Genomic DNA, 19,262 nt, shown 5'->3' on the forward strand with positions numbered 1-19,262 from the left:
GAAGACTAGAAAGACGAAAGAATAAAACAATGACCAGAGCTTAAGAGACCTGTAGGACATCATCAACTGTACCAATATACTCATTATAGGAGACTCAGAAGGGAATAAAGAGAATAAGGGGCAGAAGGAATATTCAAAGAAATGATGGCAGAAAACATCCCAAATTTAAAGATAGACATGAATATCCACATTCAAGAAGCCCAGTGAACTACAACTAGTGTAAATTCAAAGAGAACCACACCCAGACACATAGCAATCAAATCGTTCAATGTCAAAGACAAGGAGAGAGTTTTGAAAGCCATAAGAGAAAAGCAATGAGTTATGTACTAGGGAATCCCATATGATTAAGTCCAATTTCTCATCAGAAACCATGGAGTCAAGAAGGAACTGACATATAATATTTAAAGTGCTGAAAGAAAACATCTGTCAACTAAGAATTGTATACCCAGCAAGACTTTCTTTCAAAAATGAGGAAGAGAGTAAGATATTCCAAAAATACAAAAGCTGAGGGGGTCTGTCACCACTACCTGCCCTACAAACAATCCTGAAGGGAGTTCTTCAGACTGAAAGGAAAGGACACTAGATAGTAAATCAATGTGACTAAAAGAAATGAATCCTCCTGCAAAAGTAACCAAATGGATAATTATAAATGCTAGAGCTACTGTACTATATTTTATGTCATGTAACTCAATTTCTTCTTACAGGTGCTAAAATATAAATGCATAAAAGTAATGACACATTGATGGTTTTGGATTGTAAAATGTATAAACATAATTTGTAACAAGTACAAAGATCTTATTTTTTTCAAAGGGTTAAGGGAACATTATTTTGTATGCTATTGACGATAAGTTGGTATCAAGTCAAATATAGATAGACATGTTATAGATTTAGGATGTCAAATTTAACCCGATGTTAACCATAAAGAGAATGCAAGAAACACATACTCAGAAAGAAATGAAAGGGACTTGAAATGATTCGATACAAAAGAAAACAAAAAAAAAAAAACCAAACAAATAAATATTAAAGTAAGCATTAACAGAAGAATTGAGAGTCAAAAACAATATAAGACTTACAAAGACAAAAAGCAAAATGACAGAAGAAAGTCCTGCATTATCAGTAGTTTCTTTAAACATAAATGTAGTTTCTTTAAATGTAAAAAAAGCATAACTCAATTAATGTTGTTTACAAGAGATGCATCTTAAATTCAAAGACATAAGGAAGTTGAAACTGAAAGTATGGGAAAAAATATACTATGCAAGTAATAATCAAAAGAAAGTTAGGGTAGCTATACTACTATCAGATGATATAGACTTTAATTAAAAAACTGTTATGAGGAACAAAGAGGGTCATTATATACTGATAAAAGGGTCAATTCAAAAAGAAGACATAGCAGTTATAAACACATATGTACCTAATGGCAGAGCCCCAAAATAGATGAAAGAAATATTAACAGATTTGAAGGGAGAAGCAGACTGTTCCATATTAACAGAAGGAGATTTTAATATAGTGCTTTCAATAATGGGTAGAATAGCTACACCAATCAATAAGGAAATAGAAAAGTTGAACAACATGCTAAACCAGTAGACCTAACAGACACATAAAGAGCACTTCAACCAACAGCAATAGAATACTCATTCCTTCTAGTGAACATGGATCATTCTCCTGGATACACGATATTTGAAAATATTGAAATCATACAATGTATCTCCTCTGAACCCAGTAGAATGAAACTAGAAATCAATAATAGAGGGAGAAATGGAAAATTCGAAAATATGTGGAAAGTAAACAACAAACTCTTACATAACCAAAGGTCAAAGAAGAAATCACAAAGGAAATCAGGAACACTTTGAGGCATATGAAAATGAAAACACAACATATCAAAACTTACAGGATGCTGAGTTCGGGAAAGATGTGGAATAGAGTAGATGGAGCTCAGCCCTGCTCCAGGGAAAAGTTAAGAAAGGACAGGAGGTCAACTGAGACAGTGATTCAAGAGTGCAAAAGACCTGGGAGAGTCTTCTGCACCACATAAGGTGGCCCTGGTTGCAAAACCTGAGGAACTGAGAAGCAGAGAACTAGAGCCTAATGCAGAAGCCCAGAGCCCACAGAAGTGCATGGAATGGAAGATGGAGACTAGAAAGTAAGCCAAGCCACATTCCTTGAACATGCTACCATCACAAGTGCAGCCCTGTGACCCACAACTCAACCCATATACCACACACCTGAACCCCATCACCCATCCCCATGCCCCGTGCTCCAAGTGCCCCCACCCCACTAACCCATAGTAAGCATATCTGCCCCACAACTCCACCCCAAGAGCAGTCCAATGCACCTTTCCTGCACCCCTCCTGAGCATTACCTCCCCATACCTGCTACCTACAGGCTATTACCAGCACATAAAGGCTGTGGGCACTTACCTCCATACCCAGGCTCTACCTGCCCCCAACCTATAGTGTTGCACAGCCTCACCCTGCCCCCGCCTCCATCCCCAGGCGCTTATCACTTTACAGCACTCCTAGACCCATATATGCACTCAGGCCCCATCATGCACTTGAGCTCTAGGAATTTCAGTTTATGATAATCCTAGAAACATGCATGAGCATGGTCCTCAGTCACGATCCCCAGCTCTGGAAAGCGCTGACCTGGACAACTGGGTCACATCCACCTGCAGACCATGCAGGCATAACGCTGATCAACTGCCATAGATTTGCACATGCATACAAAGGATCCCATGCTCTAGACCAGTGCATACCAGGGTTATGCCCCACAGACCCACACACCCACCCAGCTACATCCTCCCTGGCTGCTGGGCATACACTTTCGCATTACCAGTGTAACATTCCAAACCTGCACCTATAACTGTGCTACAACTCATCCCTGCACAGTTGTGCACTGCCCTGTGCCCTGCATCCTGCTACACATCCATCCCGCAAACACAAGGCTTTAGACTACAGAAGGAAATCAACTTCCAAAGTAAATCAATCAAGATATTAACATGCGATAAAAACACAGATCACTAAGCATATCACAATACAGACAGATATAACCCAGTCTAATGAGCAAATTAAAACACTAGAGGAGACACAGATGTTGAAACAACTAATTAAAGACATTCATATAATTCTACTAAATAAAATAAGTGGGATGGCTAATGACATAAAGGAGATCAAAAAGACAGTAGAAGAGCATAAAGAAGAATTTCAAAGAATAAATAGAAAAATAGCAGATATCACAGAGATGAAAGATTCTGTTGATCAAACAAAAAAACATACTAGAGACACACAACAGCAGATTTCAAGAAGCAGAAGAAAAAATAAGTGAAGTAGAGGGCAGGATAAGGGATTTCAAACACTCAAAACAGCAAAAAGCAAAAAAGATGGAAAATATTGAATTGGATTCAGGGAAATGATAGACAAAACAAAGTACACAAATATGAGAATCATTAGTGTCCCAGAAGGAGAAGAGTAAAGGGCTAGGAAGAGCAGTTGAAGATATAATAGGGGAAAACTTTCCAATCCTTATAAAAGACATATATATACACAAGTCAAAGAAGCCCAATGAACTCGCAACAGAATAAATCCAAACAGGCTTTCCCCAAGACACATACTAATCAGTCTTTCAAATGTTGAAGAAAAGCAAAAAATTCTGAAAGCAGCAAGAGAAAAACAATCTACTACATACAAGGGAAACCACATAGCACTGAGTTCACACTACTCAGTTGGCAGCATAGAGGCAAGATGACAGTGGAATGATATATTTAAGATATATCTTAATATCTGAAGAGATATATCTTATATCTGAAAGAGAAAGACATCCAGCCAAGAATTCTGTACCCAGCCAATTGTCCTTCAAAACTGAGGGAGAGGGTAGTGCAATTGTGGCTTAGTGGCAGAATTCTCGCCTGCCATGCCAGGGACCTGGGTTAAATTCCCAGAGGCTGCCTATGTCAAAAAAGAAAAAGATAAACTGAGGGAGAGATCAAAATTTTCATGCAAATCCTGAAAGAATTTGTCAACAAGAAACTGGCCCTACAAGAAATTCTAAAGGAAGTTCTGCCAGTTGAAAAAAAAAAAAAAGGCAGAAAAGAGAGGTCTGGAGGAGGGCACAGAATTGAAAAGTATCAGTAAGGGTAACTTAAAGGATAAAAAGAGAAAGAGGAAAAAACATAAATTTCTGACAAATAAAATAAAAAAGGTAAGATGGTGGATTCAAGAAATGCCTTTTCAATAATAACTTTGAATGTTAACGGACTAAATTTACCGATTAAAAGATACTGATTGGCAGAATGGATTAAGAAATCTAATCCAGCTATATGCTACTTACAAGAGACTCATCTTAGGCACAAAGATACAAACAGATTGAAATGAAAGAATGGAGAAAGGTTTTCCATGCAAGTTGTAACCAAAAGAAGCAGGAGTAGCTATACTAATATCAGACAAAATATACTTTAAATGTAAAGACATCATAAGAGACAAAGAAGGACACATATATTAATTAAAGGGACAATTCACCAAGATGATATAGCAATTATAAATGTTTATGTTCACAATCAAGGAGCTCCAAAGTACATGAGATAGGCATTGGCAAAACTAAAGGGAATAATAGCTGTTTCAACAATAATAATAGGAGACTTCAATACATCATTCTCCTTATAGATAGAACAACCAGACAGAAGATCAACAGGGAAACAGAGAAGTTAAACAACTTGACAAATAAATTAGACCTAACAGACATATATAGGTCACTGAACCCCAAAATACCAGTATATACATGCTTCTCTAGTGCTCACAGAACATTCTCCAGGATAGATTATATGCTGATGCACAAAACAGGTCTCTATAAATTTAAAAGCATTGAAACTATTCAAAACACTTTCTCTGATCACAACAGAATGAAGCTGGATTATCAATAATCACCAAAGAAAGAGAACTGTCATAAATAAATGGAGATTGAATAACACAATCCTAAACAACCAGTGAAAGAAGAAATTGCTTGAGAAATCAGTAGCTATATGGAAATGAATGAAAATGAGAATACATATTATCAGAAATTATGGGATGTGGCAAAGGCTGTGCTGACAGGGAAATTTATTGTCCTAAATGCCTATATTAAAAAAACAAGAAACAAAGCCATGTGGTGGTGGTTTAATGGCAGAATTCTCAGCTGCGATGCCGGAGACCCAGGTTCGATTCCCAGTGCCTGTCCATGCTAAAAAAAGAAACAGCAAATATTGAGGACTTAACTGCTCACCTGGAAGAACTTGAGAAAGAACAGCAAACTAACCCAAAAGCAAACAGAAGAAGGGGAATAACAAAGACTAAAGCAGAGTTAAATGAATGGGAGAAAAAAAGAACACTAGAAACAATCATTAAAACCAAAAGTTGGGGGCAGCGTGATGGTGGCTCAGTGGCAGAATTCTCACCTGCCATACTGGAGATTCAGGTTTGTTTCCGAGTGCCTGCTCATGCAAAAAAAAAAAAAAAAAAGTTGGTTCTTTGAGAAAATCAATAAAATTGATGGGCCACTAGAAAAACTGACAAAGAAAAAAAGAGAGAGGCTGCAGATAAACACAATCAGAAATGAGAAGGAGTGTGTTAACACAGACCCTGAAGAAGTAAAATAAATCATAAGAGGATACTATGAACCACTATATGCCAAGAAACTAGGCAATTTAGATGAAATGGACAAATTCCTAGAGACACACAAACAAGCTACACTGACTCAGGAAGAAACAGACAATCTCAACAAACCAATCACAAGCAAAGAGAGTCAATCAGTCGTCAAAAATCTTCCTACAAAGAAAAGTCCAGGTCCAGGTGGCTTCACAGGGGAATTTTATCAAATATTTCCAAAAAGAACTAACAAAACTCCTGCTCAAACTTTTCCAAAAAATCCAGGAAAAAGGAACTCTATATAACTCATTTTATTTAGTTAATATCATTTTAATACCAAAACTAGAGAAATCGGTAAAGATGCTATAAGAAAGGAGACTTCCAGGAAGATGGCCGAATAGAGTAGCTCAAGATTAGCCCTGCTCCACAGAAAAGTTAGAGAAGGGACAGGAGGATGGCTGAGGTGGTGATTTGGGAGTGCAGCTGACCTGGGAGAGTCTTCTGCACCACATAGGGCAGCTCTAGTTGCAGAGGCTGAGGAACTGAGAGGCAGAAAGCTGGAGCCTGGCATGAAGGCATGGAGCCTGCGAGAGTGCAGGAACTAGGAACTAGCCAGGGACTAGGAATTAAGTCAGGCCATGTGGCTTGGGTGCACTACCCTCACCAGCACAGCCCTGTGACCAGCAACTCACCCTACACCCCACGCACCCAAACCCTGTCACCTGCTCACATTCACCGCACTCCAGGCACCCCCACTCCACCAGCCCCCAGTGCACATACCTGTCCCACACCTCCACCCCAAGTGCAGCCCAATCCACCTCTCCTGCAACCCTCCCAAGCACTACCTTCCCCTTCCTGTTCCCTGCAGGCTGTTGCCAGTGCATAAAGGCTGCAGCACTAACCCCCATACCCAGGCTACCCTTGCCCCCGAACCCATAGTGTTGCACAGCCTCACCCCACCCCTCCTGAGCTCTGTGCATCAGTTTATGGCACTCTTAGAAGCATGCATGTGCATGGGCCCTCAATCACGTCATTCAGCTCTGGGAACCTCAGTTTACAGCAGTACTAGGACCGTGCATGCATATGGCCCTCAGCCACACTTCCCAGCTCTGAGAAAGTACTGACCTGCACAGCCGGGTCACATCAGCACCAAATCTACGAAGGCATAATGTCGACCTGCTGCCACAGCTCTATGCATGTGTACAAAGGACCCAGTGCCTTAGACCAGCACACACCAGGGTTATGGCCTTGAGATCCATGTACCTGCACAGCTACATCCTCCCTGCCCACTGGGTACCCATGTTCACAAGCATCAGCATAACATCCTCAACCTGTGCCCATACCTTCCCTGAAACAAATCAACATACAATATACAGAGCTCCACCCTGTGCCCTGCTCCCTTGCTACAACCATCCCACAAACACAAGGTCTTAGACTACTGAAAGAAATCAGCTCCCAAAGTAAATCAATCAAAATACTGGCATGTTGTGAAGACAGCAGAAGATCACAAAGCATATCACAATACAGACAGATAAAGCCCTGCCTAATGACCAACTTAAAACACCCAAGGAGACACAGACATCGGAACAGCTATCTAAAGATGTTTATACAACTCTACTTAATAAAATAAGTGGGATAGCAAATGACATAAAAGAGATTAATTCGACAGTATAAGAGCATAAAGAGGAATCTATATAGAAAAATAGCAGATATCACAGAGATTAAAAACTCTGTTGACCAAATAAAACATACTAGAGGCACACAACACCAGATCTGAAAAGACAGAAGAAAGAATAAGTGATACAGAGGACAGGATAATTGATTTCAAAGACTCAAAACAGGAAATGGCAAAAAAGATGAAAAAATATGAATTGAATCTCAGGGAAATGATCGACAAAACAAAGTGCACAAATACAACAATCATGGGTGTCGCAGAAGGAAAAGAGAGGAATAAAGGGCTAGGAAGGGTAGTTTAGGATATAACGAAGGAAAACTTCCCAACCCTCATAAAGGACATAAATATACAAGTCAAAGAAGCCCAGTGAACTCCAAATAGAAAAAATCCAAAGAGACCTTTCTCAAAACACATACTATTCAGTCTGTCAAATGTTGAAGAGAAAGCAGAAAATCCTGAAAGCGGCAAGAGAAAAATAATCTACTACATACAATGGAAACCAAATAAGACTGAGTTCAGACAACTCAACTAGAACGCTGGAGGGGAGAAGGCAGTGGTATGATACATTCAAGATCCTGAAAGAGAAAGATTTCCAGTCATGAATTCTGTATCCAGTCAAATTGTCCTTCAATACTGATAGAGAGATTAAAGTTTTCATAGTCAAAAAAAGTACTGAAAGAACTTGTCAACAAGAGACCAGCCCTACTAGAAATAAAAGGAGCTCTGCCAGCTGAAAAAAAAAAAAAAACAGGAGAGGGAGGTCTGGAAGAGGGCACAGAATTGAAGAGTACCACTGAGGGTGATTTAAACAATACAAAGAGAAAGAGGGAAAAGAATATATAGATCTAACAAATAAAATAAAAAAGATAAGATGGTGAATTCAAGAAGTGCCTTTTAAAACTGTAAACATTCTCCCTAAGATCAGGAACAAGACAAGGATGTCCATTATCACCAATGTTATTCAACACTATGTTGGAAGTTCTAGCCAGAGCAATCAGACAAGAAAAAGAAACAGAAGGCATCAAAATTGGAAAGGAAGAAGTAACACTCTCACTGTTTGCAGATGATATGATACTATATGTCAAAAATGCCGAAAAATCCGCAGCAAAACTACTAGAAGTAATAAATGAGTAGAGCAAATTGGCAGCTTAGAAGAGCAACACTCAAAAATCTTTAGTGTTTTTATACACTAGTAATGAACAATCTGAGAGGGAAATCATGAAAAAAATCCATTTACAATTGCAATCAAAAGAATAAAATATTTAGGAATAAATTTAACTAAAGAGACAAAAGACCTATACAGAGAAAACTATAAGAAATTGTTAAAAGAAATCACAGAAGACCTAAATAAATGGAAGGGCATACTGTGTTCATGGCCCGGAAGACTAAACATAGTTAAGACGTCAATTCTACCTAAATTGATTGACAGATTCAATGCAATACCAAATAAAATCCCAAAGACTTACTTCTCAGAAACAGAAAAACCAATAACTAAATTTATTTGGAAGGATGGGGTGCCCGAATAGCTAAAAGTATCCTGAGAAAGAAAAATGAAGTCAGAGGTCCGACGCTATCTGACTTTAAGGTGTTTTATGAAGCCACAGTGGTCAAAACAGCATAGTATCTATGGCAGTTATCTATGGCATAAACATAGATATACTGATCAATGGAATTGAATAGAGTGTTCAGATATAGACCCTCCCATCTATGGACACTTGATCTTTGATAAGGCAGTCAAGCCAATTCACCTGGGGCAGAACAGTCTCGTCAATAAATGATGCCTAGAAACTGGATATTCACATGCAAAAGAATGAAAGAGGATCCATATCTAAACACCCTATATAAAAATTAACTCAAAATGGATCAAAGACCTAAACATTAGATCTAAGACCATAAAACTGTTAGAAGAAAATGTAGGGAAATATCTCATAAATCTTATATAGGAGGTGGTTTCATAGACCTTATATCCAGAGCACGAGCACTGAAGAAAGAAAGAAAGAAATGGGAACTATGCTGGTTTGAAAGGAAGTATGCCCCCTAAGAAAAGCCATGTTTTGATATAAATCCCATTTCTTAAAGGTAGAATAATCCTTATTCAATACTGTATATTTGAAACTGTAATGAGATCATCTCCCTGGTTGATGTGATTTAGTCAAGAATGGTTGTTAAACTGGATTAGGGGATGACATGTCTCCACCCATTTGAGTGGGTCTTGATTGGTTTACTGGAGTCCTATAAAAGAGGAAACATTTTGGAGAAAGAGATTCTGAGAGAACAACACTACGAAGCAGAGAGTCCACCAGCCAGCAACCTTTGGAGATGAAGAAGGAAGACGCCTCCCGGGGAGCTTCATGAAACCAGAAGCCAGGAGAGAAAGCTAGAAGATGATGCTGTATTCGCCATGTGCCCTTCCAGCTGAGAGAGAGGCCCTGACTGTGTTCGCCATGTGCCTTCTCACTTGAGAGAGAAACCCTGAACTTCATCAGCCTTCTTGAACCAAGGTATCTTTCCCTGAATGCCTTTGATTGGACATTTCTATAGACTTGTTGTAATTGGGACATTTTCTCAGCCTTAGAACTGTAAACTAGCAACTCATTAAATTCCCCTTGTTAAAAGCTGTTCCGTTTCTGGTACATTGCATTCCAGCAGCTAGCAAACTAGAACAGGAACTCCTCAAAATTAAATACGTTTGTGCATCAAAGAACTTCATCAAGAAAGTGAAAAGACAGCCTACACAATGGGAAACAATATTTGGAAATGATATATCAGATGAAGGTCTAATATCCAGAATATATAAGGAGATTATTCAACTCAACAACAAAAAGACAGATAACCCATTTGCAAAATGGGCAATAGACTTGAACAGACACTTCTCAGAAAAGAAAATACAAATGGCCAAAAGGCACATGAAAAGATGCTTAAGTTCCCTGGCTATTAAGGAAATGCAAATCAAAACCACAATGAGATATCATCTCACGACCACCAGAATGGCCATTATCAATAAAACAGAAAACGACAAGTGCTGGAGAGGATATGGAGAAAGAGGCACACTTATCCACTGTTGGTGGGAATGTCAAATGGTACAACCACTGTGGAAGGCAGTTTGGTGGTTCCTCAGGAAGCTAAGTATAGAATTGTCATAGGACCCAGCAATATCATTGCTAGGTATCTACTCAGAGGACATGAGGGCAAAGACACAGACGGACATTTGCACACCAATGTTTATAGCAGCATTAATTACAATTGCCAAGAGATGGAAACAGCCCAAATGTCCATCAACAGACGAGTGGCTAAACAAGCTGTGGGATATACATACGATGGAATATTATGCAGTGGTAAGAATAAAGTTATAAAGTATGTAACAGCATGGGTGGACCTTAAGGACATTATGCTGAGTGAGATTAGCCAGAAACAAAAGGACAAATATTGTATGGTCTCACTGATATGAACTAATATTAATGAATGAACTTGAATAATTTCAGTTAAGAAAAGAGGTCATCAGGAGATAGAAATAGGGTAGGTACTGGGTAATTGGAACTGAAGGGATATAGATTGTGCCACAGGACCCATTGTAAAAATTCAGAAAGGGACAGAACAATACTATCTAACTGTAATACAATAAGGTTAGAACATGGAATGAAGCTGAATGTAGAAATGATAGAGGGAGGAGGCCTGGGGCACAAATGAAATCAGAAGGAAAGAGAAACGATAAAGACTGGTATAATCTAGGAATGCCTAGAGTATATAATAATAGTACAGATTCAACACAGTACCAACCAAAATTCCAAAAACTTACTCTGAAGATTTGGAAAAATAAATTACCAAATTCATCTGGAAAGGAAAGAGACCGTGAATAGCTAAAAGCATCCTACAAAAGAAGAATGAAGTGGGAGGATTAAGACTCCTGCTATTAAAAACTATAAAGCCACAGTGGTCAAAACAGCATGGTACCAGCCCAAAGACAGAAGTATTGACCAATGGAATTGAATCGAGGGTGCAGAAACAGACCACCAAATCTATCGTCAACTGATTTTTGACAAAGCCCTCAAATCCTCTGAACCGGCACAAAATAGTCTTTTCAATAATTGGACATGGAAGAACTGGATATCAATGGCCAAAAGAATGAAAGAGGACCCCTATCTTGCACCCTATACAAAAATTAACTCAAAGTGGATCAAACACCTAAATATAAGAACTAGCACCACAAAGCTTCTAGAAGAAAATGTAGGAAAACATCTTCAAGACCTAGTAATAGGAAGTAGCTTCCTAAATGCTACACCCAAAGCACAAGCCACAAAAGAAAAAAATAGATAAATGGGAACTCCTCAAAATTAAATGCTTCTTTACCTCAAAAGACTCTGTCAATAAGGTGAAGAGGCAGCCAACTCAGTGGGAGAAATATTTGGAAATTACATATTGGACAAAGGTTTGATTTTCTGTATATACAAAGAAATCATACAACTTGAAGACAAAAGAACAAACAACCTAATTATAAAATAGGCTAAAGATATGAATAGGCATTTTTCTGAAAAGCAAATATAGATGGCTCAAGAGCACATGAAGAGATGCTCATTTTCATTGGCTAAAAGGGAAATGCCGATCAAGACTACATGAGATCCCATCTCACACCTATAAGAATGGCTGCTATTAAACAAACAGGAAACTATAAATATTGGAGAGGATGTGGAGAAACTGGGACATTTATGCATTGCTGGTGAGAATGTACAATGCTGCAGCTCCTATGGAAGACTGCCGGTTCCTTGGGAAACTAAATATCAAGTTGCCCTATGACCCAGCAATAGCACTACTTGGTATATACCCAGAAGAACTGAAAGCAATGACATCAATTTGCACACCAATGTTCATAGCAGCATTATTCACAATCGCCAAAAGTTGAAAACAAACAAAATGCCCATCAACAGACAAGTGAATCAACAAAATGTGGTATATACATATGATGGAATATTATGCAGCAGTAAGACAAAATGACACCCTGAAGCACGTGACAAGATGGATGAGCCTTGATGGCATAATACTGAGTGAAATTAGGCAGACACAAAAGGATAGATACTGTATGATTTCATTTTTATGACCACCATAAAGGTATAATCATAGCCTTATATTATGGAATATAGGGGACTTAGAGATACATAGAAGCTAGGGGTGGGTGAACTGTTAGCTAATGAGGTTGAACTCCAATGTAAGGGAATAGATAGGTGTGAAGGTGGTTCTCTAGTAGGTCTATAAGTAATATTACCATATTGAAGAAGAACAAGATTGAAAGAGGTTGTATAGGTCTACGTGTCCTACTGATTAATACTAGAAATATGAATTAGTTCTCACAAGAATTACTTCAAAGATATGATTCTTGTACAAGGAGTGCTTATGCCCAGGGTACAAGGGGAAAACTGCTATTGCATGGTATGAGCTATGTTCAAAAGGAAACCATCAGCACTACCACAGCAACAGCAGAGGTAAATAATGGGGGGAGGGACAATAGTCAAAACGAGGTTTAGATTTCCTATTTGGTGAGGGTGTGTTTATTGGTTTTATGTCTCTTGGGAACAATGAAATTATCTAAAATTGAGAATGTTGATGGACTGTGGACTTTGGGCCCTCTACATGATGCCCGATGAATTCAGGTGTCCGAAGGATGCAGCGACAGAGAAGTAGATTGGTGAACGATGGTGTATACTTATGAACGAAGGTTGTGCTCCTACAAAAAGGAACAGTGTTGTTAGGCATGCAATGATGTGACTGAACATGTGGGACATTCGGTGAGACAAAATAAACCAAAAACAAAAGAACAAGAATGGCATGGTTACCTTTACAAATTGCTTATAAGAAAACAGGGTTCTAGATTATAAGCTTTTAGAGCAGACACATTAAGTCCAGAGTGGTGATTATTATTTCTGGATTTTGAGAGGCTATTTCATATATATAACCTGGTATTTACAGATAAAAACGAAGCCAATTCAGAACACAGGGGTAAGGAAGACAGAGTCTATATTTTAGAACCACACATACTTTTTGATACCAAAGGAAGAAAGGCTTATTTGATCTGAAACTGAAATTTTCTGTAATGCATAATCTAATTCAACATATCTGTTTAGCTCATTTGAGCAACTGAAACACAGGGAGTCCAGAATAAGAAAGAGACCCTTTAATCCTGTATAGATTATTGTAATGCCTGGATACATCCTAGAGTATATTAAGCAGATAATAAAAAAGTATTGGTAAAGTCCCCTGAGGGATGGGAGAAAGAATATGGAAGTATTAAACCTTACCATCAGGGAATCCCCTGATACTGTGTCAAACTTTAGGAACACCCAAATCAATAGGCCATACCCTCAATCATGAGGCTTACTCTTGTGAAGCATATGTAGGTAGTGGAGAAGATTAGACTACCTATAGGCATGCTTACGAGTTACTTCTGGAGGACCTCTTTTGTTGCTCAGATGTGTCCTCAGTGTCTTTTTTTTTTTTTTTTTTTTTTTTAAAGGAAAGACAGAGAGAAGGAAGGAAGGATAGAAGGAAGGAAGGAAGGAAGAAAGGGAAACATTTTTTTTAAACATTTTCTTGTTTTTTATTGTATTCTGTTTCTCCGTTTTTGTTACATGGGCTGGGGCCGGGAATCGAACCGAGGTCCTCCGGCATAGCAGGCAAGCACTTTGCCCGCTGAGCCACCGCGGCCCGCCCTCCTCAGTGTCTTTAAGCCCAACTCTGCAAGTGAAATCATTGCCCTCTCCCCTATGTAGGACAGGACATCCAGGGGTGAAAGTTTACCTCTCAATGTGGGAGATGACTCCCAAGGATGAATCCAGCCCTGGCACCGTGGTATGAACAATTCCATCCTTACCAAAAGGGGGAAAAGAAATGTAACTAATAAAGTATCAGTGGCAGAGAGAGTTCAAACAGAGTCGAGAGGCTACTCTGGGGGATGCTCTTATGTAAACTTTGGTTAGACCTTGCTACCCAACATAACCTGCCAAACCCCAACCAGGACCATTCCAGCCAATCCTAAAGAACACCTAGGGCAATATATAAAATTCCACAAGGGTCCCATGCACTAGAATAACTTTCCAGAAACCTACAACCTCCAGTTGGGTTCCTGGACCAGATAAGTCCTGAAACCTAGAGGGTCCAGCCTCTCCAGAGCATCAGCTAGTTCCATCTCCCTACCCCATATTACTGACAGATCCTTCCAACATGGAAAAGTTAGAATGGTCATAAACCAATCACCCCGAAAGAGAGGGATGAAAAGATCAAAGGCTATGATGGAGTTATACAGAGAAGATAGGATTTAAGATTTAAGAAATGAATATGACTGCTGAATCATTAAACTGATATCTCTTTTAGTCTCCATTATCTTAGAGCACCTAGAAATAAAAATCTAAAATTGTGGAATTGTAACCCATGCCAAGCTCTGAATTAAGTTCTACAACTAATTGTTGTACTGTTTTTTAAATGTATTGCTGTTTGTATGTATATTATTTTTCACAAAAAAGAAAAAAAAGTCGATCATGATGATAAAAAAATATTTATTCCTTCTAGCCTCCTATATTTTGGAGCAGCTAGAATGAAAAATCTGAGAGGATCATATGGTAGCCCATGATAACTCTGGGATCTGTCCTGGAACTATTTGTTGAAGAGTGCTCTGAAAATTATTGCTTTTTTATTTCTTTGCTTTGTATATATGTTATATAATACAATAAAAAAGTTTAAAAAAAAACTTACAGGATGATGCAAAGGTGATGCTGAGAGGGAAATTTACAGTTCTAAAAGCTGACATTAAAAACAGATCTTGTGCAGTGTGATGGTGGCTCAGTGGCAGGATTCTCGCCTGCCATGCTGGAAACCCAGGTCCGATCTCTGGTGCCTGTCCATGAAAAAAAAAAAAGAGATCTCAAATCAAGGCTATAACCTCAAATATGGAGGATCTAGGAAAAAAAGAACAAAATAAACCCATAGTGAGCAGAAAGAATGAAATAACAAAGACAGAAGTGAAGATCAATGAAATCAAGAATAAAATGGTATGGTCACTGTAGAAGAAAGTTTGGCATTTCCTTTGAAAGTATAGAATTACCATATGTGCTGGTTTGAAACTGTTCTGTACCCTAGAAAAGCCATGCTCTTTTAATCCAATCTTGCGGGGGCAGATCTATCGTTTTGGTGGGAATTTTTCATTAGGTCATTTCCATGGAGATGTGAACCACCTAATTATGGGTGGGACCTCTTGATTAGGATGTTTCTGTGGAGATGTGCCCCCACTCATTCTCAATTAACTTACTGGAATCTTTTAAGAGAGGAACATTTTGGAGAAAGTACAGATGCTTGGGGAGCCAACACAGAGTGCAGAGAGTTGAAATCAAGACACAGATATATGGAGATGTGAAGCTAAGAGATGAAACCCAGAGTCTGCCCTGAAAAAGCTAAGTGAGGAACCACAGTAGCTTAGAGTGAAAGCCACTGGAAACAGGAGCTGAGAGAGCCATATGAAACAAGAAGCCAGGGGAAAAATGACAGCAGAGATCACCACGTGCCTTCGCATGTGACAGAGAAACCCTGGATGCCATCAGCCTTTCTTCAGAGTCAAGGTCTTTCTTTGGATGCCTTAATTCAGATATTTTCATGGCCTTAGGGCTGTAAATCTATAACTTAATAAATCCATTTTGAAAAAGTTGGTATATTGCATTCTGGCAGCTTTAGCAAACCAAAACACCCTATGACCCAGAAATCCCACTTTTAGGTATATACCTAAAAGAACTCTAATGCACAGACTTGAACAGATATTTGTACACCAATGTTCATAACAACATTATACACAATAGTCAGAATACATAAGCAAGCACAAGTGTCCACCAACAGATGAATGGATAAAAAAATGTGGTATATGCATGAAATCGAATATTATGCAGCCATAAAAATGAAGTTCTGATAAATGTGACAATGTTGATGAACCTTGAAGACAGATTGACTGAAATAAGCCAGACATTAATGAACAAATGTTGTATGATCTCACTGATATGAAACAATTAGAATAAGCAAATCCTAGAATAAGATTACCTGGACTCAGGGTAGGGGGAGGAATAGAGATATAATAGTTAGTACAAAGTTTCTGTTTGGGTTGATGGAAAAGTTATGATAATGATTGGTGGTGATGGTAGCACGACACTGTGAATGTAATTAACACTATTGAATGATACATTTGAATGTAGTTAAAAGGGGAAATATCAGATTGTATAGACCAGTAAGTATTACTAGAATAAAAAAATTTTAAAGCCATAGGATTTTACAACAAAAACAGTGAACCTAATGTAAACTGTGGGCTATATTTAACAGTGTAATATAATAACATTGTTTCACAAATTGTAACAAAACTACCACACTAATGCAAAATGTCACTAATAGGAAAAGCTGAGTGCAGGGGAGGAGGTAAAGGAACCCCGTATTTTTTTATACCTTTAACTGCTCTAACAAAAAATGCATGGGTGGGGCTTATCAATAAGTGAAGTTTCATTCTAGGATAATGTGTAGGGCCAGACCACGAGTATTTTGGAAGTCGGAAAGAGAGGAGAAATCTCACCATTCAGTCTTTAACTTAATCCTTCAGGTTTCAGTCTAACACCTACTTTCCACTCCCTAACTTTGTACCTAGTGCTCCCTGTCCCAAGTCTCTCTGGTTTAATTTCCCTAAAGAGCATATCTCCCTTCTCCTAAGGGAGTGGGAGTGGGGTCATTGCCTAGATGTATGAAATGGGGGTAGCTAATAGTTGGATCTAAAGGAGAGAAGGAGGATTGCCAACATCTTGCTGTATAGGCATTTAGACTTGACCTTCTTTTGCTCTGCTAGATCTCTTCTATCCCTCTAATCCTTGGCATAGCATAGTTGCAGGCTTACAGATATATCCTAGTTTCAAAACAAAATAACTGTAGTTTCACAATAGCTCTGTGTTGATCCTTTCCTCTCCAAGTCTGAAATTATTTTCATTAATTCCCAGAAATACATCTTCTATCTATTCCAATCCAAGATAACTGGAAGTCAGTTCTAATGAAGTAAAAGTGTCCAAATTAAAGCACCAACAGGAAGTTACCTTCACTCAAGAAAGGACGATGGGTCTGGAACAGCTCTGTCAGCTGGGAAGTCACTTGGCTGGCATCTGCTGGTTCCTTGTTCCTAGGCTTTGTGGCTTTCAGCCTTTTTTCTTGTGAGGATTCCTCACTTTGCTTCTCTGGACCTGGCTTTCATTTTTTGGCTTTCCTTGGCTCTCTCCAGCTTCTGGCTTGTTTAACATCTCATGCCAACATCTGCTGGGCTCCAAGCATCTCCAAATATCTGTGTCTGTTCTCCACATGTCTGCATCTATGTCAGCTCTGCTGCGAAGTTTCTGTCAGCTCTGAGGCTTCTGTTGCTCCTGACTCTCTCCAAAATGTTTCTTCTAACAAAGGAATATCAGTATTTCAGGGTGTTGAAAACAGATGGTAATACATATTTTAAAACTTTAACTTATATGTCAGACTAAAGCAAAAAATGTTTATTTGGTACAAAATTTATACTTTTTTTTTCTTTTTTTTAAAATTTTTTTATTAATCAAAAAAAAAGAAAAGAAATTAACACAACATTTAGAAATCATTCCATTCTACAAATGCACTCAGTAATTCTTAATATCATCACATAGATGTATGATCATCATTTCTTCGTACATTTGCATCGATTAAGGAAAAGAACTAGCAAAACAGCAGAAAAAGATATAGAATGTTAATATAGAGAAGAGAATTAAAATAATAATACTAATAATATATATATATAAAAAGGAAAAAGAAAAAAACAAAAACAAAAGATACAAACACACAAACAAACAAACAAAAAAACATATCTCAGGTGCAGCTTCATTCAGTGTTCCAACCTAGTTACATTACACTTAGGTATTATTGTGCTGTCCATTTTTGAGTTTTTGTATCTAGTCCTGTTGCACAGTCTGTATCCCTTCAGCTCCAATTACCCATTATCTTACCCTGTTTCTAACTCCTGCTGGTCTCTGTTACCAATGATATATTCCAAGCTGATTCTCAAATGTCGGTTCACATCAGTGGGACCTTACAGTATTTGTCCTTTAGTTTTGGGCTAGACTCACTCAGCATAATGTTCTCTAGGTCCATCCATGTTATTACATGCTTCATAAGTTTAGTCTGTCTTAAAGCTGCATAATATTCCATCGTAGGTATACGCCACAGTTTGTTTAGCCACTCGTCTGTTGATGGACATTTTGGCTGTTTCCATCTCTTTGCAATTGTAGATAATGCTGCTATAAACACTGGTGTGCAAATGTCCGTCTGTGTCTTTGCCCTTAAGTCCCTTGAGTAGCTACCTAGCAGTGGTATTGCTGGGTCGTAATCCATTCTGCCATTCTATGTCTTTTGATTGGGAAATTCAGTCCATTAACTTTTAGTATTATTACTGTTTGGATAATATTTTCCTCTACCATTTTGGCTTTTGTATTATATATATCATATCTGATTTTCCTTCTTTCTACACTTTACTCCATACCTCTCTCTTCTGTCTTTTCGTATCTGACTCTAGTGCTCCCTTTAGTATTTCTTGCAGAGCTGGTCTCTTGGTCACAAATTCTCTCAGTGACTTTTTGTCTATAAATGTTTTAATTTCTCCTTCATTTTTGAAGGACAATTTTGCTGGATATAGGAGTCTTGGTTGGCAGTTTTTCTCTTTTAGTAATTTAAATATATCATCCCACTGTCTTCTAGCTTCCATGGTTTCTGCTGAGAAATCCACACATAGTCTTATTGGGTTTCCCTTGTATGTGACAGATTGTTTTTCTCTTGCTGCTTTCAAGATCCTCTCTTTCTCTTTGACCTCTGACATTCTAACTAGTAAGTGTCTTGGAGAACACCTATTTGGGTCTATTCTCTTTGGGGTGCGCTGCACTTCTTGGATCTGCAAATTTAGGTCTTTCATA

At 38.4% G+C, this 19,262-nt stretch overlaps 1 protein-coding gene across 7 annotated transcripts in view; it reads right to left on the bottom strand.

Annotated features, from left to right (window-relative positions):
- The window catches only part of CHEK1 (checkpoint kinase 1), a 161,558-nt gene that overhangs the window by 76,814 nt on the left and 65,482 nt on the right, over positions 1 to 19,262 (bottom strand). For 6 of the 7 annotated variants that reach the window (XR_013156485.1, XR_013156482.1, XR_013156487.1 and 3 more), the window contains exons 14-15: positions 17,382 to 17,726; positions 15,025 to 15,166 (exon numbers count right to left, since the gene is read on the bottom strand). Coding sequence is in view for 1 of the 7 variants with exons in the window: in XM_077112524.1 (XP_076968639.1) it covers positions 17,679 to 17,726 (48 nt within the window). In the remaining 6 variants the exon portion in view is untranslated. Of the gene's footprint in view, positions 1 to 15,024; positions 15,167 to 15,187; positions 17,727 to 19,262 lie in introns of those variants that run through there. The other variant, XM_077112524.1, reaches the window with a different exon arrangement.

Source organism: Tamandua tetradactyla, chromosome 8 (genome assembly GCF_023851605.1).
Source record: "Tamandua tetradactyla isolate mTamTet1 chromosome 8, mTamTet1.pri, whole genome shotgun sequence".
NCBI classification, from domain to species: Eukaryota; Metazoa; Chordata; class Mammalia; order Pilosa; family Myrmecophagidae; genus Tamandua; species Tamandua tetradactyla.